Genomic DNA, 23,389 nt, shown 5'->3' with positions numbered 1-23,389 from the left:
TGCCACCGTGATGGGTCTTTGCTCCGGTCACTGTTTCGACCTTCTGGTTGTGTTTGTTCATTTTGGATTTCTACCTTCCGTTCAACCACATGGCGCTTCTGCCCGTCTAGTAATATTAACATTTTTAAATATATATAGATATATATAAAAAAAAACAATATTATGAAAATAAAACAGAAGTCGGAAGACTGAATCTAAACAAGTTGCATTACTGGCTGAATTAACAGTTGTATTGACATTAGTGTTCCTTGCACCAAGAATTGGGAGAGTTCCCTTGCGTGGACAGATGCTTGCGTGAATCCATTAATGACGGGAATGTGGAGGTGGATCGGTAAGACTTCCTATTTAAGATAACACTATGGAATATTCCAGACCCATCGTGTCTGTTTACTTGGCTCAAATTCCCTTCCCCAAAAACACCAAATATACAAATTTCTGCAGCATTGAAGAAGAAAAAAAAAAAAGAAAAAAAAAAAGTAAAATCATGTTCAAAATTAAAAGTTGACTTAAATTTCTAGAATTTGTTCTTAAATCATTAAGCAAATGTAGCGAAAGTTAAAAGCGACAACAGCGCGCCTTTTCACGCTGTTTGGCATCTCTACTGTTCACAGACTTTAATCGCCTATAACTAAAGAGAACAGAATAGACATTAATACAATATCTCAAGGCTCATAAAAAAAAACCCAAAACATCCACTTTTAGTTAGAAAATGTCAGCACCCGTCGATGTTTCAATATACGCGCACATGCTGTACTTTGCCTATTAAATAATGCCAGGCAGTTCAAATTTGTGAAAATATAATAATAATGATAATAATAATAATAATAATAATAATAAATTCCAGTTGTGAGAAAAAAAAAAAAACGTAAATGAATGACAGCGTTTTATGTTTTAGTAGACGTCCTGTTATCACCCATTTGCCATTTATTCGTACGTCCCAAACTGTCAGACAAACACGGATTTGGTGAAAAAATGTAAAATTGAAAATAAGTTTTATAATACAATTGTCAACACGTTTCTTTAGATTTTTTTTTTTAATCAGTCTGTAAAATCATGCTGACAAAAAGTGGTTATTATGGTTTTAGTCGCACAGGAATTAAAGATTTTCGACATTAATCCACCTCCACATTTACAAAAAAAAAAAAAATCAAAATAAATTGTAAAAAAAAAAAAAAAAAAAAAAAAAAAAAAAAGGTGTGTTTCCTTTCCAGCAGTTCATATATTTACATGTCTGTATGGTAGTTATGTAGCACATTGAAATGTTTATGGGTAGGTATTTGTTTATTAGGTCACAACAAAGGTTTTGTTCTTTTAAGGTCTTGGAAGCCGTCAAGACCAATTTTTCCGTATCTTACTTTTTCCATTTCCAAATTTTTTTCTTTTTTTTTTTTCTTTCCCAACAACAAATTTTTTTTGTAACACAGAAAACAACGTATTTAAAACACTTAATAACAAGTTAAGTCTACATGTAAAAATATAAACTTTTACATACACAATTTCAAAATAATGAAACATTTGATGCATAAGTTTTACAAATGCAAATCGTCCTTTCTAATGTATATCATTGGAGAACAGATGGACACTTAGACCATTTTTTATGGCGTTTTTTTTTTTCTGTTTTGTTTTTTTTTTCCAGGGCTAAGCGGTGGAAATTCTATACTGATGAGCGATATGATTTAAACTTGTGCCAAGTGTCTGCAGCTGGCGTTTGGGGCACTATTAACCCCCGACGGAACACATTAAAATGTCAGGTTGGGATGGAACTTTTGTCACCCAAAAAAAATAAGCTTCATTCATACTGGTCCCCACAAAAAAATAACAAAAAAACACGATCGCTACCAGCCTCCTGTGGAAAGTGCACCATGATGCGTTCTGATATCGAATTTTTACCGGAATGCTGCATTATAATCGGATATTAAGCATCTTATGAACCAAGGAGGCGGCAGCCCAGAGCCACTCATGCTAAATGCAATTTCTCTACTTTTATCAAATATTCTGACCCCTTTTATCAGAAAAAGTCTTGCTGCATACCACTTTAGCTACATATGTAGTTAACACTTAGAATTTAGTTAGCTATATCACAGCCACTAAGTATGTTTTGTATTTTTTTTGTCTTTTTTTTATTATTTTTTTTTATTTTAATGATGATAGAAACATTGGAAGGCACAGTGGTAACATTTTGTAGCGTTCTAACCTTGTACCTATGAAAAATCCCAGAATAGTTTCACGTGAGCAACAATACGCCGTGGCAAACTCAACATGCCAAGTATTCGCTGCCTGTAATATATACACGTTGTGACTTTAGACCTGCGTTCGGAAGAAGCTAGCCAAAAAAAAAACAACCCCCCCCCCAAAAAATACTCTGTTAATGAGCGAAAAGCAACTCAGGGCTCGATTGTAGAATCCTGCATTACGTCTCCGCAGAGTTTACACACACAAAAAAAGGTTGCCACGGAAACAGGGATGGGGGACAGAGTAGACATGAACAATACATCAGAAAGAAAAGGAGAAAAAACAAAAAACTATTTACAGTAAAGTCTCTTTTTTTAAAAAAAAGTTATTCATTATTTATACAGGAGCAAAAACAATTTTCAAACAAAATGAAACAAAGTTTACCATATTTCACTACAATTCTCATATATATATTTATATATATATTTATATATTTGTCATAGGTCTGTAAGATCCATCTGTTCCTCCTACTCTAAGGAATGGCTAATGTCATCGACTTCGTAACTTGCTGGTTTTGTAAGTATCTGGGTAGCAAAGCTTCCCCGCGATCCAGTAGGTATAAGCGCTAGAGGAATATGACGCCAACAAAAGCCGGGTTTTTTTGTCCCCCCAGAAGTACACTTTTTCATTATTGCAAGTTTACAATTTTAAATATTTTTTTTTTTCCGACTAATTATACTTTTATTTTTTGTTTTCCAAAAGAAGTTTAGGCACAAATGCATCGATCCACAGTGCGGAGGCGATTACCATTCTGTCTCTGAACGACCCGCCGTGACTTCTCCCGCTGCTTGCACTTTGCTTGCGTCCGGAATGCTGAAACCTCTTGCGTCTGTGATGCGGAAACTACGCAGACTTTGTCTTATTTTACAAAAAGAAAAGGGGGGAAAAAAAGGAGCACAGGAGAGACGTCTGTGTGAATTTTGAAGATTAACCCGGTTGCTGGGGAAGGGACTTCTCGTCTAAATGGAGAAACGCAAAAAACGTGGACCTAAGGATGAAAAATAGGAAGAAAAAAGTTAAAAATAGAAATAGATTTTATAAATTACTAAAATTAAGGAACGCATAGGGAAAAAAATAAGTGTAGGACGGTGGAACATAAGGGCCATAAAGGTTCCATAATGCTTAGTGCAGTGATTTAAATAATAATAATAATAATCTAGGACAGGGGTGTCCAACCTGCGGCCCTCCAGCTTCTGCAGGACTACATCTCCCATACTCCTCAGCCAGCCCCTTAGCTGAAAGGGCATTATGGGAGATGTAGTCCTGCAGCAGCTGGAGGGCCGCAGGTTGGACACCCCTGATCTAGGATTTTGGGGTTATCCCAGAAGGATTCAATAGCGTGTATCCAGATGCTTGCCTTTTACATCTGCCCCAAATGACTTGATGCATCTCCCATTCCACCATGGGGTCCAGCCAGCGACAGCGGGGAAGGGTCAGAGGAAACTTTCTCTTCTTCCCGCCTTTTCAGACAGGCGGCTTTAGGATTCAAATTCCTTTCTAGAAGACAATTTAAAATAAATAAATAAATGGTTACGACTTTCACGGAGATGAAAACGAACCGTCACAAAAGAATCAAAACTATTTTTATATTATCCATAATAATCAAATTATTACTTGGCTACACGTCATTTATGCATTACAGGGACAGGGGTCAATTACAGTATATTAAGCATGTTCACATAATATATTGAGTGTACACTACACTTTAATCATCCCTTCAAAGCCTGAGCTTTCCACAACCTATATCAGGGTCGTCCAACCTGCGGCCCTCCAGCTGCTGCAGGACTACATCTCCCATCCTCCTCAGCCAGCCCCTTAGCTGAAAGAGCATTATGGGAGATGTAGTCCTGCAGCAGCTGGAGGGCCGCAGGTTGGAAGCCCCTGACCTACAGAATGTTCTAAGCTACTCGTTCCCGTTCATATGAAGGATATGTGAAGGTGCTGTTCTGGTGGCTACCTCTGACTTGTTGTTCTAGGCTCAGGATGACGGCGACGGCTTGATGGAGTATTAGCAGCTTAGTCTGAGGCTTATCGCTCTTCAGGTGAAGTTGGACCATGCGCCCCAGCTCCTTGAAAGCCTCGTTGATATCGCGCACACGTAGACGTTCCCGAGCATTGTTTGCCATCCTTCGTTCTTTCTCCCTCTCTGCCTTCTGTTCAGGTGTAAGATCTTCATCATCGTTATTGCTGGGAATGCAAATGAGACATTTTAATTAAAAAAATAAAAAACCTTCCTGTGGAACTACAAAGTTCTGTCCGGTGTTCATTAAAAAGCAGTATGGTGGAATATTGTATAAAAGGATTATATTATAACAATTATAATGATGATTATTACATGACCATGAAAGAGTGATAATATACATATAATATATACATAATAATAAACATATTTTAAAAGGAATACAACAAACATTTAAGCAAAACCAATTCTTTAAATGTATATAAAAAACCATAGCTCAGTTCTGAATGACTTTAGTCAGATATCACAGAATACGCTTTACATTAACCTGATTCCAAATTGTTTCAGCGTTAACAAACGCAATACATAAATATACATAAAACAATATACTGTTTACATAGAAATTATTTCTTTAGATGCCCAAACTTCATTTTGCAGTATTTTGGGGCATAATTTTAGCCTACACTCTTGATTATGGAGAGGGACCACGCAAAGGTAACTGTACTCCGTCTTACAAGTACAGTATCTGTACTAATATATATCTCAATCATTTGCCCTTCAACGTGGAACGGGGGGGTCAAACATCTCACAGAAGTATATTAATCAGATATTGCAAGACTTGATTTGAAGAGTACATCTCTGAAGTGACAGCATTTGGCTCCATCAGAAGAGGCCCTTTGTTTCCACCAGGCGGTCATTTTTTTTTTTTTTTTGAGCCGTTGGGGAAAGAAATTGTGGTTTCTCCATAATCCTTTCTGTTCACTTCATCGAAATCCAGTAAAGGAATTAAATGAAGCGACACTATTATGTACTGTTACCTAGATCTTGACCTCGTTATTGATTTGATATCCTTCTTGTCATCTTCTAGCTTCTTGTCGTCCGATGATTTGGAGTCCTGGAGATTTTCGTCTCCTTCGTCGTCTGATTTGATGTCGGTGCTTCCTGGAGACAAATTCTGCCCTTGCAGGCCGGTCGGGATACCTGCATGGAAAAACCGAGTATAAAAGTTTACAGGCAGGCAGTCATAGTTAAAATGTAACCAGACATCCAAGCAACCAAAGGCAGAGAACGTGGTGGCACCTGCCTCCAGCCGCTATGTCAAATTAGGGGCAACATGGCTGGAAGGATGATGTAAAGTGTAAAGTCAACTTGTGGAACGTCACCGAACGTTTAAACTGGAGGTGCACTGAACTGATCAGACTTGATATATTGGCAAGGGGATAATTTAAATTAGCGGTGCAATGCAAGAGCACACAAGGGCTCTTTGGGTAGGATGGAGACCGTTAATGGTCAACAGTGTAGAAATAGGCTATGCGTTGTGTCGTTGTTACATACGCTGCAGCTTTGCCTACCCCTGTATGGATCTTGCGGTGGATTCAAATCCGGAGATGTGGCAGACTGGACGGGTAATTGTGGCACAGAGACCTGGTTCGGCACAAGTGAGTGACCCCCTCTCAGGCCAACGCCATCCTCACGATGTGCTCCCACCTGATAGAGACAAAAAGAACCCGTGTGAGCCAAGCATTGTATCTTCCTACGCTAAGAATACCACACTGGCTGTGTTACATTTCAATTAAAGATGACCAGTAACCTCCCAAATTCTCAATACTGATATTGAATGCAATAGGCAACATCCATGCGTTAGAAACGGTGTGTATACCACGAGAGCCGTCATCTTCACTCCCTGTTCTCCGCATCTTCACGATTATTGCTCCCTGTTAAGTCATCTCTCCTCTATTGCTAAGTTTCTGATACATAAGAGTTGCTCCTGCTTTGCTTTAAACGAGACCCTTTTCACCCAAACTTAACAGGTTTTTTTGTAAATAATACACTAGGGGGAGCTGTTGCGCCACCAGACGGCCGCGTTTCCCGGCTCCGCAAACAGCACTTAACACCCAGCGAGACGCTGCGACGAGCATTTAGTGACACAAAAAAAGGGAGAGTAACTCAGGCAGGTAAAACATCAAATTGTCTCCCTGGGTGCTGCAGCGGAGCGCACCGATTCGTACCAATCTGTCTTCCATCATGTCCGCCAACAGATCTGACAATTATCTTAACGCCCATATGCTTAATTGTGGGCTTCTCGAGTCCCCCATTGCTATCAGAAGTCCTACAGGAATTTCCGCTTGGCATTCAGCTTTCATTTCAAGGGATAAAATTCTCAGGGCTGCCATTTTCCCACAATGCTTCCTAATCCTCTGTTTGTGGCAGCCACACCACCACCTTGATTCATACACAAACAAACCCTTCCTTAACTAATTTATTTTTTTTTTTAAAAACCACGTAAGAATATCACTATATACAAGGTAGCATGCATCCATTTAATGTAATAATTTAAATTTTTTTTTATTATTAATTTTTTAGTTAAAAGTTTGGTTTGTCAGAGACCTCAAAAACTAACAAATTAATTTTTTTCTTTGTACTATTTATTGCTTAATTTATTTTAAATTACGCAATTAAAATCAGCTTCTTTTTTCCCCATTGTAAAAATATCATAATGGAGGGAATAAACATATTTAACGTAAAAATCCATATAAAATGTGAACACGTGTTCGATCGATCAGATATCCAAGTATTTTAACGCTAGGCTAGCGCATTGCTTACAATTCATGGCATATCGAGTCGAGCTGAAGTAGAATTTATCTCGCATTATGAAGAAAAGAAAAAAAAAAGATTAATTAGTATTTTTTCCTCTTGTTCGGATTTGTATCACACTGGTTTCTAAGACTGCTGGATTCATATCCAGCTGCCAGCTAAGTTTATCCTAATCCCCATCTGGATGGATTCAGTGACAAATTGTATCACAAAAAAATAAATAAAGAAAAAAAAAATCAGTTGCACCAAATAGTTAACTCTGGTTACGTTAGTAATAAAAGTGACACATATATTAGTTATTTGATTTGAGTTTGAAAGAAATAGGTTTTTATCCTTGAGTAGGAGTAAATGTTATTTAGGAGAAAAAGGGGGGAAGTAATTATTCCTTATTTTTATTATAATCATTTTTCTATTTTTTTTTTTTTGACCTGGTAGTATGAAATCCACAAATGAGAATTGCTTGGAAAAAAAAATGTAACAGCTACATTGTATATGAAATACATTTTTGTAAAAAAAAATACATATACATAAAAAAAAGGATTTGTAAAGATTTATCTTAGATCCTTAAAATGTTTTATTTCTATACATTGTAATAATTATTATTATTTATTGTTATATATAGCGCTATATGACTGCATTTAAAAGCAGACAGGTGAACCATTGATGCTTTGCTAATGGTGCGTCCCGACATATAAAACACCAGCATTCGCCTTTCCCCTGCCCTGAAGACAACGGAGAACGTTTTAGGGGCTCATTTTTTTGAATCTTCGTTTACAAAATAAGCCAAAAAAAAAGGAAGATAAGAAAAAAAAAAATGTTTAAAAAAATGAGAGGTTCCGCATGAGTAGGCTAAAATAATATATATAAAAAAAGTATTATTCTGTATAAACGTAAGTCAAGCGCTACAGCGCATTGCTCGACTGTCTGCCCCCGAAGGGTTAAAAAATAATTGGAAGTAGAGGCATTACGTTCTTTTGCTGCCCTTATTGTTTCCAAGCAGCTAATTCCCTCGCCCTCTTTCTGCGTCGACACAGAGGCATTCCTGCCCGAAACGCACCACGTTCATGTGAAGTGTCTTCGGATTGTATTGTTTTTTCCTCGGCCCACTAGACTGACGCATTCGCCGTGTAATTACCCCGAGCGTACCAAACCGTTCTACTGTCCGAGGATTATAATCTCTCCATGCGATATCAATTACACACAACGGGTCAAGAGCGCTAAAATTTCAGTTTCAATTATCTCGCCAATATCTCTTCCGCGCAGAGCGGGCAACTAAGCCGATCCTCCCTGAACACGACGAGGACTGTTCAGAGTTTCGAGTGCATCCTCACCATTGCCCGAGAGTGAGTGCGCGACCCTCGGCTCACAGACGGGCACTCGGTCCGCTACCAACGAGGAAGATGAAAGCTCTCGAGAAACGCAGAATGAGCGGGATGCTTTTTATTCTGTGTGTTTTAGGTTGATCTTTAGTGTTTAGCACCCCACGAAAGACCAAAAGCATCCAGACATGGAGGACGAGTCTGAATCCAATGCAAAGAATAAACAATTCTTGCATGTAAAGTCCGCTTGGTTCTCTATTAATAGTCCTTGCACTTATGTTCATTCAGGATAAACGTAACCCTGTCCCATGCGTGTTTAAATTTCCTTACTGAATTAACCTCTGACACCTCTGTCGAGGAGTAGCTCCACTTATCTACCACCCTCCTTGCAAAGCATGGCCAGAGAGAGACCGAAGACAACATACATTTGGGTGGAAAACCATCACGCAGTGTAAATGAACACCAAGAAAAAGATAAATATATGCCGCTCGGGTTACATTATAATGAGATTAATATAGTTTATATTCCGTCGGAATGATAAATAGATTCGCGGAATACGCAGAAAATACCGCTTTGCTGCAAAATGAGTAAACACTAGTCAACAGAGTCAACATGAGTCAACAGAGAGAATGCCTTCCACGAGTCCGAATCTGTTGCCACTTTAAACGTTTCCCGACGCAGCGAGCCTTTCATCTCGCTTCTATACAATAATGCATTCCATATGTCGAGGGGCTTTGCTGAAAATAAGATCAAACGCAACAAGAAAGGATTTAATAAAAAAAAATGACATTAAAAGTGGCATTAAATCAGAAAAAAAAAGAAAATTGCAACACTAAAAAAAAATAAAAATCCCACTAAGCAGCTTTTCCAAATAGTGAGGGAAAAGGGCATTAAACCCCAAATCATCGGAAAAAGCCGTCTAAGCGCCTCTAAGAGGAACGGAGCAAAACCGTGCCACGTTATAGAGTCCATGCGTCCGTCTATACTCCCCGCGTCCCGACTAACCGACCTGAACTCTGCGGATCTGGGATTTCTGTGCCGGTCGGATGGAAACACAGGAGGATTTTCAAAAGGAAGTTTTCTTTGGCAGCAAATGTTTATTGATGTGATATAAAGAGCCAACTCCGATAACAAAACTTCCTTCCAAAATAACTTTTTTTACTTAATTCATTCCCCCTACGGGCAGTAAGCTGCCAATAACGGTCAGATCTCCCTAAAAAGAATATATATATATATATAGAGATATATTTATATATATATACATTAAAAAAGTAGCAATCGGTTGTATGCGTGTTCTCCAAGGAGCTCCTCTACGCTGCATTCTTCATCATACGTGTCCTGTATGGACAATCTTGACCCCATGATGTGTGACGGGGCTTGGACACGAGATACCGCGATGTGGGTTTCTAAAGATGTGCAAAGCGGAGAAACTTTATATATTTTCTTTCTTTTTTTTTACTTTTTGAAAGTTCGTGGCTGACATGTGCTGGATCCCGGAGAGTCCCCTCGCATGTATGTTGGGAACTGAGTGCACGGCCCCGTTAAGCCTCCGCAGTTGAGCGGGCCGCGGTGCATTCCAGCGCGTTTACATGCACCTGTTTTTAGTGATGACCTCAGCTCTGCTTCTCAAGATCCAGACGTTTTTCACAAAACAGCTTTTTAAACAAAGGCCAGCTGTTTCCGATCAGGACTACAGGGGAAACAAAATTAGGGTAGCCTGGGGGGGGGGAGGTTATCCAGAGACAAAAAAAAAAATTCTTCATTAACTCCAACTTGCTTTTTTTTTTTTTTCTTTCCAAAATTTAAGGGAGGAAGCAAACAGGCTTAAAAAAAAAATAGACCAAAAAACTCTGAATACTTATTTGAGCTTCTAAGACGGATCAGCTTGAGGAAATTGGTTACGATCATAGATGTGTTTGGCTTAAACCCTCGGAACGCATTACGGAAAATATATAACTCACTCGCTGGTCAGAGAACGCTCTCTCTCTCTCTATATATATATATTTTTTTTAAATGTCTTCTGCGAGTGACTTCATTGACTATGACAACACGCTGTGAAAAAGTGAGTTTTCCATAACTTCATTTATTTTGGATGAAACCTACACATTCTGGGTGGAAAAGTTCCAAAATTCTTGTGAAATGGGCACCAAGTGCAAACAATAATAATAAAAAAAATAATAATATAATGTTGCGAGGCGTCAAAGACATAACTTACTTTCCAAAAGCACCTCCGTGGCATCGCAGAGAACTCGGCGCTAATCTTTTCCAGAAGACGGTGATTTGTTGAGTTTACCAATCGTGTATATTTGCTTATATTTGCACGGCTCGGGAGTTAGGATATACAATAACAAACCGGATAATCCCCAAAATACTGGGCTCTACGAAATCGTCTTTTTTTAAGGAAGTCATAAGGGCAAAGGTTGGAGATCGTTTGAATAGAGCGCCAAGCTAAATACTGAGGTCAGCTTTTTCCAGCCAACGGAACCAAACTGGGGGGTTCATCACGAAGAAAGAGAAGAAAGAGAAAGCCGGATCAGATTTTGCGTAGGGTATCAAGACAAAGTCCTGAATCTTTATGCAGAGGCGAATAAAGCAGTTCAAGACATGCTATCTGCAAAGTTGGAAGAAGATTGAAATCATCGGTTGAGCTGAGATGGTTTCTAAAGAACTCGAGCAATCAACGCGAGGCTCTCCAGCTACAAAGGTGCAAGAAACTGGAATTTTATCTTGGTTTAATAGTTAAGCCCCATGAGAGTTATAGCTTATCATCAACAGTAGGCTGGCAGAGGATCATGGAAGTTGTGGTTCCCAACTAGATGGAGACCACCATGATGCCTAGATGGAGACCACCATGTTGCCTCGATGGAGACCACCATGTTGCCTCGATGGAGACCACCATGTTGCCTCAATGGAGACCACCATGCTGCCTAGATGGAGACCACCATGCTGCCTAGATGGAGACCACCATGTTGCCTAGATGGAGACCACCATGTTGCCTAACCCTGATGTCACACAATCCTAAGATCTTGATTTCATGAACGGTTGGCCTACTGATGGCGGTTTTAGGGAGACACCAAAGATATTTGTCTCATTCGGAAGCCAGACTCAAAGCGGCTTTCCTGGTACCTCTGGATGTTGTTCATCTGAAACACATTACGGTGCTCTGGAAACCCGCGACGTTCTGACCGACGTATTTGGAGCGTGTTTTTCCGGCGCCCCCCTCCTGCTGCCTTTATTTACCGCAGCTGGGTGTGTTGTTAAAGCCTGGTTCAAGCATTAGAGATTGAAATGTGGAAAACATTACCATACCCTTCAATGTTGTTTTTTTTCTCTTTCTTATCTACGTAGAATTTTCCCTCCGTCTCCTTTGGAGTTGAAATAAATCCGATGATCCAAGGTTACAAACAGCGAGGCCTGGCAGCCAACCCCTTTGTTCTTTAATATATTAGAATTTGTGTTTTTTTTTTTTTTTTTTTTAGCTTGTTAGTTTTTAAACTCTGATTCTTACATTTATTGACAGGGAGAAATGCTATTTATGGATATTGTGATTGCCAGAAAGCCAACCGATTCCAAGCCTTGTATTGGAATAAATGAAAAGCGTACAGGTGCTTTCTGTGGTTTCTTGATGAAATCGCCAGAAAAATTAAAGGATCAGGTGGTTGATACTTAACCTTCCCTGGGTTATCAAGCATTAACAAATTTGCTAGAGTGTCTCACAGTGGTGATTGTTAAATATGCCGTATGCAGTCTCAAAGTGTAAACTGCGGCTGCAGAGAGATTATAGGGGGAGTTTAATGTCACTGGCGGCCTTAAAAATAAGATACTTCCAGAGAAGCTGCAGCTCCAGAACAGTAGAATATCTACTCAGTGGTCTCCCCATTCTCGGCCTGAAGAAGCCAATCAACGGTGAGAAAGCAGCCCCCCACTCAATGGGAGCGCTTTCCGCACGTGGAGGGGGCCTTGTTAAGCAGATAGCAAGGGGATGGGGTAAAGGGGCAAACGCGTATGGGGGGATTCTGCAGCCTCACAAGGTAAAAGAAGTAAATTTTTTAGGACATAAAAAGCTTCCTCCGCCATAAACCTAAAAAAAAACCACACCTGGCACCTGAATATTTTTTCTTTCCTATTTTGAGTTTTGTTATTTTTTTTGTGTGAGGTCAGCAATAAATTAAAATGTCGCGTTCCTAATAGAAGCAAATAGGACGTGGCGCCCGCTCCCGACACCTGCGATATAATCATTCCGGCTCTGTTTGTTTACTCGTTCGCTCCTTGCTTTTCCGCAGAGGTAATTATAACCGCAACACAATAGAGCAGCTTAAATTACCTTAAATATAGGATTGTTTAAACAGCTGGAATTTCTGAGATCTGTAAATATATTTTATGAATTAGAAGCTTGAGAATACAGCTGATTTTTTTTGGTGTCGTTCTGTGGCAAATAGACGTTTTCCTGGCATTTAGGAATTTTGCAGAAGAATAATTAATAACGCATCTATATAACCTATAGAGACTATATCACCCGATACTCAAAGTTCCGACGACTGCATCAGTGTAACAGGGCAGCTGGGTGTAATTTAACCCTTTAAAACTACCCAATCTGACATGATCACTGGGTCCTTTGGGCAGTCAAGAGGGCTGCTAGACATACAAAGTGGGTTTAAATAAATATATTTGTACATTGCATGGGTTTATTTAGTGTATAGAATTTTGGAGCGTAGAACTTGGGATGCTAACCGATCTGGAATTACTTTACAGGGAGTTTGTGAAGAAAGATACTCTAAAGTAACGACGGGCAGCTTTGTGAATAGCGTTGTTCTTCTTGGCTTACCATTAAAGAATGTCTGTTGGCTGACAAAAGGCCGGTTCCATATCCCGAGCCGAGGCCGCCCATCGCTCCGTTGTGAGATGGGCCGATAATTCCGTGCATGTCGCCGTGGCTTCCCGGCATGGCCGTCGAAGGCCCCACCGCGTGGTTCCGTAGGACGTGGATTGCATCGTCCAGTCTTTCTAATCTGTCCTCAATTCGGCTTTGCTGAAAGAAAAAAAAAAAAGTAAATCATCAAATTTGGTGAAAAACACACTGTAGCTCATTTATTTTATTTCATTTTTTTCAAATTTTTTTTTTTGCACCAAGACAAATGCGTACAGCGTTCCACTCGTTGAACTCTGTATTATGCATCAGTGTTAGCGTGAGTGCGTGTTCTAGTGCCTACACTAGTTGGGGGGGGGGCAGGGGACCATCCAGCTTTACCTGCCCTGGGTCAGAACCTGCCCTGATAAAGCCCCATATGTGAATCGTATTCACATACGTCCGAGTATCCCTCCAGCTCCCGTAGGCCGTCTCATACAGACATCATTTATACAACAAGCAATTCCAGGCGCTGTGGAGTTAACCGTACATTCTGCAGCAAGCACCATCTCTGGGAACGCACCGCCGCCATGCCCCATGCATTTAAAATAATTGGCCGCGGTGACGAGGATTTAAAGGCCGAGAAAGAAGAAACCTACTAGAGAGTGCAAAGGTCCTTCATAGTTGGGCGATGACGAGCTCTGCGCTCCGTTTCTTGACCAAACAGCTGTGCCTGCTAATTGAAGAAAGAAAGAAGTTAATTATCGAGTTGCACAAGCATTCTCTCTTACTTAAAACTTTCGTCGTTGTTTAGTAAGAATGTAAATGTGCGAAGCAGACAAGGCGGATGGAGACTTTCCAAAAACATACTTAAGGAGAGAAAAGAAGAAATGGGACGCGGGTCCGGTGCGTTCCGCCAGGCTGCGTTTTATCAAAGAACGGAATTGGCTCGGCAGGTATACACCTAAGAGCGGCTCTAAAGTAAGGAAACGTCTCAATATCCAAGAAAAAGCAGCCGCGGCGGGGGAATTCGGCGTTCCAAGTCTGTGAAAGACGGATTTATCACGCTCGCAGCACTCCGTCGCCGGATCCACAGGCGGATGAAATCCGTCGCTCGCGGCAAGCGCCGCTCTCTGCCGCTTCCTCGGGACGTTCATTCACTTTGGAGAAAATCCCTTCTCAATTCTGTCTACTTATGGAATTCTATAATGCCCGCTAACGGGGAGAGCGGAGCCAAACACCTGATTATTCTTAAACTAATTACAACAGGATTTAAAAAAAAAAGACAAATCCCTCTATTTAGAGGAACTTCTTTAAAATGTATTGTTAAAGGGACACTCCATTTAGTGGATATGATAGCTGAGTGGTCCCTTTAAATTTACATGGTGCCCACCTTGCAAAGGCATGGGGGGGTTTGCAGAATGCCCCATTGGGCCTCCCCCCCCACTTATTTTAATGTACATGCGCAGAAAGCATACCTATAGATTTCAATGGGAGAGCTTTCATGTCTCTGATTGGCCAATCAGAGGCAAAAATCACTGGAGCACAGAGGAGGGCGGCAGCTGCAGAGCTGAAGCTTCTAGCTCACGTAAGTTGAGCTCGCAGTGAGTGTCAGGGGCAGCAGACTGTATATGTGTGTGTATGTATGTGTACATGTACGCATGTATATATATATATATATATATATATATATATATACACATATATATATACATACATACCCTACTTCAAAAGCTTGGAGTTACTTAACTGTTTTCATGGAAAAAAGGATAAAGGGTCTCTGTACGACTATGAAGAGATTCCAGTCTTTCTAAGTGACCCCAAACTTTTGAATGGCAGTGCATGCCTAACATTAGATTTTGTATAAAATAAATATCAAACAGATATGGTATTGCGGATTATTCATGAGATATAAACGCTGGGGAGAAAACCAGCTATTAACATTTTTGAACCGTTTTCTCTCCACTAAGAGAAATGTGGAGAATACTTAATTTGGCAAATAAAAGATATTCTGCTAAAAAAATATTTGAGGCGTTATTATTAAGTGCTATTCATTATTATACAATATTAAAAGTAGGTGGAATGAGGTGAATATTGGCTTTTATAAATGTAAAGTTTTAAACGTGCCCTTGTTATCATAGCAACCAACGGAACATGCCTGCCAATTGCATCATTATATTGGTTGCTATGGTGATAAGACTACTTTAAATAACTTGGCACCAGATTCTATTTTTTATATAACACCTTGTCATTCAGACATGGACAGCGAGTGCTGAGAATAAAAATAAATATAGATTAAATAAGGTAGTCAGAGCCATAGAATTTGACAGCAGATCGGCCCCATTTGGCCCATCTGGTCTGCCTGTTTTTTTTTTTTTTTCCTGCTTTAAAGACTGAAAGCGTAATCAGTCGTTGGTCTCGTCTTACATTCAGGAGCTATACGCCTATTCAATGCACTGTATTAGCCTCTACCATTTCTTCTGGAAGACCTTTCCGCTTAACTACCACCTTCTCAGTAAAGTAAACATTTCTTACATCTACGTCTCTGGCCCTCTAGCTTTAGCGCAAAATACGCACTAAAAACGCAAGGAAATTGCTCAAAGTGTCAATGTTGGACTTATTATTATTATTAAAAATAGACAGCGTATTCGGTTGCAGATGTAACTGTATCCATTATCATTTATTATATAAGAAACGTGTTTTTCCAGAAAATCTTTTCCCTTTCTATTTGCTCTGCCTTCTTTCCATCTCGGGAAGGGTAGGAGGCCGCCATGTTTGAAAGTAGGCAGGGCAACCGAGGAAAGGGGTGTGGCCGGCATGTGATTGGCAGCTGGGAGCTTATTATATACCAACAGATCACGGCTTTTTCACACCGCTACCAAATAAAAGCTAAATAACGCATTTCCCTCACTATGGGGCACGATCATATAAATGGGACTCCGAACAGGTTACAATTAAAGTCCGTTGCCAGAAATAGCTGAAATCTCGAGGGGAAAAATAAAAAGACTAATTGCAATTTTACTAAATTAACTTTTTTTTTTTTTTAGAATTCCTAAATCCATGATTTTTAATGTGGCATATTGTTGCAGTTCCTACAAGCGTCTGTAAATGTGACATTCCGCGTGCATTTTGTGTAGGTTTTGTTAATTGCGACTATTAATTTTATGCCCTGAGCCAATTACACTCACAGCATAACCTCCTTAAAATTCACATTCGGTCGGCAGGCTCTGGAATTGCATTTTCCTAGATTTCGCTTATTTTCGGAGCGAATGCTTCTAGAGAACAAATGGCAAAATTCCTAAAGCAGCCTAATAGAGGGAGATACGCCGCCGGGGGCCGATATACGGGCCGGGGGCAGATATACACGGGCCGGGGGCAGATATATACGGGCCGGGGGCAGATATATACGGGCCGGGTTTGTGCTGGTGCCGCATGGGGTGACCCTCTGGCGGAGGAGGGGAGGATTTAAACTATTACAGTAAATCTCTCCAAATCCCAACGCGTTTCACCAACCTTTCGCCCCTTCCACAGAATGCTCAAATTCCATATAATTATTCTGATCTCATGTTAAATTTTATTTTATTTAAAAATTGTATACAATTTAACACGAGATCAGAATCCTCGAAGTATTACATCACATTTCCAAAAATCAACTGGACGGTGATTGAAAAGGAAGAGTGTTTTAATAGCGTGTAAAGTAGAATATAAAGCAAACTGTCCGTGCTGTGGAGTCTGCAATCGCTTGCTTGATATTAATAAACTCTCGTGAGTCTTAATTCTCTCCCAGCAGATTCCCGATTCCTTGGATAACGGACCGTGCGTTTACACATCAGGTGCGACCAGGGCTCGCAAAGCAAGTTATTACTAGACTCGCGCATTCGTTTCCGTGCCAAATATTATCTTTTCGTCAACATGCGCATTACGAAAATCTTCATTCATTCGTTGCCGTGGACGCCATTTTAACTACACTAAGAGGAGGAGTTTTAATTTTAATTCAACTTCTTCTACATGTTTATTACTTGTTCCCATGGCAACCGGATGGACGAATGGGCTTTCTGAAATGAAAATGTTTTCAGAAATAAGAAGACAAAACAAAAAAAAACTAAACCCGGGAAGCATCGAAGCTATGCCCAGAGATAAGATGTCATATACTGGGGTTTTCCTCAATGAATTGCGAAGTGGTGAGTTAAGTGCAAGGCACTGCCTCAGGCCTCACCTCCAACAACAAGCAATTGCCCTTGTTTATGCCTGCTTGTGCACAGGTGCTTTTATTGGTTTCAGTTATTCGTTGATTCATCTGTGGCCAAGCAGGGACATCACGAAACCCTGGCCTTCGTGACCAGCCTGCCAACACCCCAGACCTGTGGCATTAGAAAGTCTCGGGCACTCAAGCTTTACAATAACATTGGATTATGAGTAGTCGCCATGGATACCGGGTTGAGTAGAGAATACCTGACAAAGAAGGTGGAGACCCGACCGGAGTTGAAGGGTTTGATGAGAAACTGTTGTTGGTGTGGTCTGGAGAATAAATCTTAAAAGAAAGAAAAAAGAACACGTATTCTTTAGAGGAGGCAAGAGGATGGTTAAAAAAAACATAAAAAATAAGGGACGCTATAAAGTTCTATTTTAGGATTTTTTTAAAATAAAATTTGTCTTTGAACCCCAGAAAATTTGACCCAAAAAGAAACAGGAGAAAAATCTGGACTAGAACTGGTAAGTTAACAAAAATAAGTTCCAAAACAGCAAAAAAATTAAAAAAAATCACAAGAAAACCCCAAAACCGTTTTGTCCGACCTAAAAAGTCCCAACCATTGTTTTTGCCATTTGTATCACAAGGCGCACCCCCCCCCCAAAAAACAACAACAAAAAAAAACCAAAACGCATAAACATTACACCCATGAGTCTTGCTTTGGACATAATCAATGAACTTGGTAGTGATTTGGATCCCTTTAACCCTTTGAACGTCACAATGGTCGTGCTGAAATAGTGAAGCTTTCCATAGAAAAGCCAAAAAGTATAACAAAAACGAGTAAGTTCTTACAGATGCAAGTGCCTTCCCCAGCGCGTCTCCGGTCTGCGAGCTCCCGGCCGCCCCGCTTCCTCTGTTCGCTGCAAAAAACAAAACAAAATGGCGAGCGTTAAATCAAGGAGGGAAGTATCTCGCTGGCTCCCTATTCCTCGTCCACTTACCCATAATGTAATTGCATTTTAACGCCAATTAAAGGCACATTAGGCTTTAATCAGCTTTAATTTGTTTGCTAAGGTAGATGTCAAATATATTCATGTTACATTTTTATAGAGAAAATATAAAGCTCGCTAGGTTTGCTATTTATTTCCTGTGCCTGTACACTTCTGATCATCAAGGGAAGTGAAGGTGTCAGTTGAACTTTTTTTCTTATTTTTTTTTTCCATTATTTATTAAATTTATAATGTATTTATTTTTAAAAGAAAAACAATCCAGAAAAAAAAAGTTAATTTTTTTTTTAATTATTATATATGGTCAAGTAGGGGTTAAACTTGGATTTGGTTCTTACTACACGAATCCCATATACACATGAGAATATAAAATCTTGGTAGTTGGGAGGGATGGGTCCGTTGGCTTTGGGTTATCTTATCAGGACATTCCATGCGTAAAATAAAACAACATCAACAGGAAAGGAGGCGAAAACGGTTTAGTAACGGATTTTAGCATTTCTAAATGAATGTGTCAAAACCTGGAATAGCTGGGGCCTTTTCTCCTCAATCAGTATAATTTCTTAGGAGATCTTTAGTTTCAAAATTTCCAAGAAATCTGGCAAAAGATTGTATACTTTATGAATGTTCTGTCCTGAAGTCCTCTCCCTTCTACTCATCCCACCACTGGGCTGCCTGATCCTACCAGCCGCAATCAGCAACACTAAGAACAGAGATAACTCAACGGAAAGGCATAATCATGCAGCTCTTAAGGCCGGGAGGTTACGAAGGCTGCTCCCGTGCCGTACATATAATTTTATTCTGTAAGCTGCATTGCGTAGGTTATTCAAACAGATCCATGGATAAGGTTGGGTCCATTAACACATTACAGGCACTTGCATGTTCTAATGACACGCTTACAGATCCTCCAAAACCGGTTTGGGGGAGATTTTGAGTATTTTTGTAACAAATTGATACTGGACATTTTAACCATGTATTGTAACCATTTCAAGTCTTCCATGTCTGTGAATCATCATATAAAGAAAAAAGTACAAAAAAAAAAAAAAAAAAAGAGACAATGTTGAAATAGATATAGGATCAAAGGCATAGAAGACCATAAATGGTTACAAACCCACGGTTAAAACGTCCAGTATATATTCATTTACACAAATACTTAAAATTCCCCCCAAACTGGTTTTTGCGTCAGCAGGAAAATTATTATTGGACCCAGAGATTTTTTTTTCCACGAATTAACATCGTAACCTGTTTTTAATTGTTAGAACCCCCGCACACTCAAAAGTATCCAGTCCTACAAAGATCAAAGAAAATACATCGCATCAAGATGTGTCTCTTCCTCGGCCAGGGCTCATTCTAGATGAGAAGCTTTCAGATCACACATCGAGATGGAAGGGATGAGATAATCTTTCCATGGGACCTTTCATTGTTCTTCAAAGAGAAACCGTCCAGCTAGTTTATATCAGCCATATAGACTTTAAAAAAAAAAGGACATTTTTATTTGAGGGGCAGATGTTCAGCGGTTCTGGTCAGCTCAACAACCCATGAAGAAACGGCTCTATACAAAAAGATCTAATATACAGGTGGGGGAATTAAAGGGACGCAGGGCTGGAGGTGTAAGAAAATATATACCCACCCATACTGATAAATATATAATAATAATAATAAAAATACTCAGCATAATAGAGATTTCTAGAAAAGCAAGATGGTTGGTTTATACCCCAACTACATAATGATTTTCTATGATGGGGATTTAAGCTTTACTTGTATAAATTATTACAAATAGTAGATATTATATTGAAGTCTCCTCTCGCATACTTAATGTGTTTAATGGGGCAATAACACTCTATTTTCCACCCCACCCCCCCTCAAGTGCCACTGGTTCACCAGAAGCGTGAAATGCATATATTCAAGAACATCAATATAAACAACACTCCTCTGGACTTTTGATTCCAGATTATGAAATGGAGTTCAACCTATCCGTAAGGATTTTATATTTACAGAAACTAGGCTAAGCGTTTGATTTTAATGAAAACTAATTGCAAAATTTAAAAATGTTTCATGTAATTCCAAGGTAGAAAGGACTGGGGCAGCGAGAATAGAATCTCTACTGGAAAAGAACAAATTCAATAAGGATTTCAGCCATGCATTAACGGCAGCTATAAGGGTCTTGGGAAAGAAAAGGTTGTTGCCTGTGAAGCTATGAAAAAGGGGCGGTTTGACGGCATTGCTCCGGGGAGCCTGCACTGGAAAATTAGGACTAATCTTGAGTATTTGTTAAACTGTTAAAACAGACGATCACAATCCGCACACATTTCTAGAAGCATCGATATGAAACAAAGTCAGAGGTCATCGTGAACCCTTCTCAGAAGGAAGCAACGGGAAGCAGGCAGTGCCATAAAGCGTCGGGAAAATGTGTCGCAGGGTGCTGGGGTGTATGGTCAGTGGCATTAATAGCAGGAAGAGGGAGGAGGTTCTGCCACGTTACAGATCTCTGGTCAGACCTCACTAGAGTATTGGGGGCAGTTCTGGAGACCCCCATCTCCAGAAGGATATTTACACATTGGAGAGAGTTCAGAGGACGACGACCAAAATGGGGAATGGTTTGCAGGATAAAAATTGTCAGGAAAGGTTAGAATTCTCAATAAGTACGGCTTGAAGGAACGGAGAGACAGGAGATGGGTAGAAGCGGTAGAGGCTTACAAGGTGAGGGAATGAGACTAGACCAAAGACTGATTAAGGTTTGAGTCTCTGCATCGGGAAGAATGAGCGACTAGACGGGAAGAATGAGCGACTAGACGGGTCGAATGGGTCTCGCCTCTGTCTCCCTCTGTATTGCTTTTCTGTATTGATTTTTTATTATTATTATTTATTTTTTATATTTTTATAATTTTTGTATTCTTCCTATTTAATAAGGGAAGAAAAGGGTTAGCAAAATATTACATTGATTTTCATCATGTGAATCCAATAACAACTTCATATCAATGTATTGAAAACTATAGGAATTACAGGTTCCATATTAAAGGGTGTATAATTCCAAGAATACTGGCTGCTCTTTACAGACCTACAATATACAAAACACCGACTATATAAATACCCACAAAATATACTTATTTACCCCGGGGTTCAATGATCAAGTAATGAGGTGATTTAAAAAAAAAAGTCTAATTAAAATATAGGCAAACGCTTTTAGATACATTCATATCCAAATATTGCCCTTGGATCTTGAGGGACAATGTGTGGGCACAAAAAAAAAAAAGCCACCCCTAATTTTCTTTATTCCATACAGTAATGTAGGCATCGATCGTACATTCAGAGGCTGGCAGGCGTCTTCTCAAGCGGCCAATGCTGTGAAGACAAACTCGAGGAAGCTTTTGTGTAATTAATTTTTTGACAAAGTCTCTGTCATGCTCATAATTAAAAAGTTGAAAGCTCTCCTCTGTACAACAACGGTCCGCGCGTTAGGGATTCACAGCACAGAGGAGGGAAAAAAAAAAAAAAACCCCAAACCACTCACTCATAATGCTATCCGTTCCATTGGCGGGCGGCGTACACGACGAGGTGCTGTAGTGATTTGTAGCGCTACGATGAAACGTGGACATTGGTGGTAAACTGGAGTTGATGTCTGTTGAGGAGTGTGATGGATAGTTCTGCTGGGAGAAGAAAAGGAGGTCAGTGTCTACCAACTCATGACATCATTAACAGTCTCACAATGGCTAGCATGTTCTCGACGTGTTCTGCGGGGGGGATCATTTATCCTGTACCTCGGCATCTGATTTTATAATCATTTTGTATTTTTAAGTGCTTGTTTTAACTTTTTTTTTTTTAACTCTGCCTCTGTTTATTAGCTCATCCATCCACTCAAACAGTAAGCGTTCCGGAGCGTTCAGCCGCAGCATCTGTCAAATCAATTCGCAAAATCTCAGATTACAGCAAATTACAGGCAAAAAAAAATCCATCGTCGGTTTTTGTTTTAGCTTTATTTTTTTGTTATTGAACTAATATTTATTGTACCTTACGTCCCCGTGCCCAGGGTGATAATTAGCGGCTAATATCTGCCAATCACCATCTGTGAGAGCCGTGTGTGGCCTCCTCCTGTAAACTTAATGTCAACTTAAGGAACAAGCAAGGTCCAACTTGGATAGGAATTGGCGCTACAGAGTTCACCGGGAGTTTAGAGAGAGTTAAAGGGACTTTAGCCCTTCATTAGAAATGACTCGAAAATATAACTTTTTATTGTACTTTATCACTAGGGACCGAATGGCTGCAAAACAGAGAAGGAAGGAAATCTGAACCACTTGAAGGGGTCCTAAAAATGAAAAAAAACTTCTTCTACTGTGCAGACCGGCTTTGGACTGTTACCCCCATAAAGCTTTTTAAAGGGAAGCTGCAGTGCACCGATCCCAGAGCACGACAGGTTGCTGGGTCAGGGTGTACAGAAAACAAGAGCTTATCTGATCGAGCTTTGGACAGAAAGGAGGAGAAAAGAAGAAAGGAAATGGGAAAAAAGAGAACGGAAATGGGGAAAAAAGAGAACGGAAATGGGGAAAAAGAGAAAGGAAATGGGAAAAAAGAGAACGGAAATGGGGAAAAAGAAGAAGGAAATGGGGGAAAAAAAGAGGAAGGAAATGAAATTGGTCATTTGTAACAAACATCTTAACGGTAATGCAGTGTAACCAGGGATGAAAATCAAGTACATTTTACTTAAAGTTCACGGGAGGAGAGCCACGTGGTGAGCACAGTACTAGCGCTGAGCTGTGAATAAGGATCACATAACGTTTGTGTTGATTAATTAATGGTGACGGGACAGCAAATGCTATAGATCGGCAGAGATCTCCATCACCTGAGCCTATAAGGGACAGACCGCTTCAGGCATGTGCTGCCATGGACTACAACACCTAGCATTCTCAGCCAGGAGACAAAGCATTTTGAGAGGTTCTCAGGGTGGCTGATTTTATCGTGCCATTAACCCTCTTTTCCTTTTCTTATATGTCAAAGACAGACCTCACTATATTTACTGTGGATCTATAA

General features: G+C 39.9%; 1 protein-coding gene across 6 annotated transcripts in view; it reads right to left on the bottom strand.

Moving 5' to 3' along the window:
* Positions 1-1,262: 1,262 nt before the first annotated feature.
* Positions 1,263-23,389, bottom strand: part of TCF4 (transcription factor 4) — a 180,102-nt gene continuing 157,975 nt past the window's right edge. For 3 of the 6 annotated variants that reach the window (XM_053448199.1, XM_053448202.1, XM_053448204.1), the window contains 10 exons: positions 21,876-22,008; positions 18,213-18,280; positions 17,624-17,702; positions 13,831-13,907; positions 13,151-13,354; positions 5,764-5,899; positions 5,230-5,392; positions 4,190-4,419; positions 3,590-3,729; positions 1,263-3,220 (listed from right to left, as the gene is read on the bottom strand). In XM_053448199.1, the coding sequence (XP_053304174.1) occupies positions 3,593-3,729; positions 4,190-4,419; positions 5,230-5,392; positions 5,764-5,899; positions 13,151-13,354; positions 13,831-13,907; positions 17,624-17,702; positions 18,213-18,280; positions 21,876-22,008 (1,227 nt within the window). In that variant the 3' untranslated portion in view covers positions 1,263-3,220; positions 3,590-3,592. Of the gene's footprint in view, positions 3,221-3,589; positions 3,730-4,189; positions 4,420-5,229; positions 5,393-5,763; positions 5,900-13,150; positions 13,355-13,830; positions 13,908-17,623; positions 17,703-18,212; positions 18,281-21,875; positions 22,012-23,389 lie in introns of all 6 variants that reach the window. The other 3 variants (XM_053448203.1, XM_053448205.1, XM_053448200.1) reach the window with 2 other exon arrangements.

This window comes from Spea bombifrons, chromosome 1 (genome assembly GCF_027358695.1).
Source record: "Spea bombifrons isolate aSpeBom1 chromosome 1, aSpeBom1.2.pri, whole genome shotgun sequence".
In the NCBI taxonomy this organism is placed as follows: domain Eukaryota; kingdom Metazoa; phylum Chordata; class Amphibia; order Anura; family Pelobatidae; genus Spea; species Spea bombifrons.
Note: the sequence above shows the minus strand (reverse complement) of the source record. Positions and strands in the feature narration are given on the sequence as shown.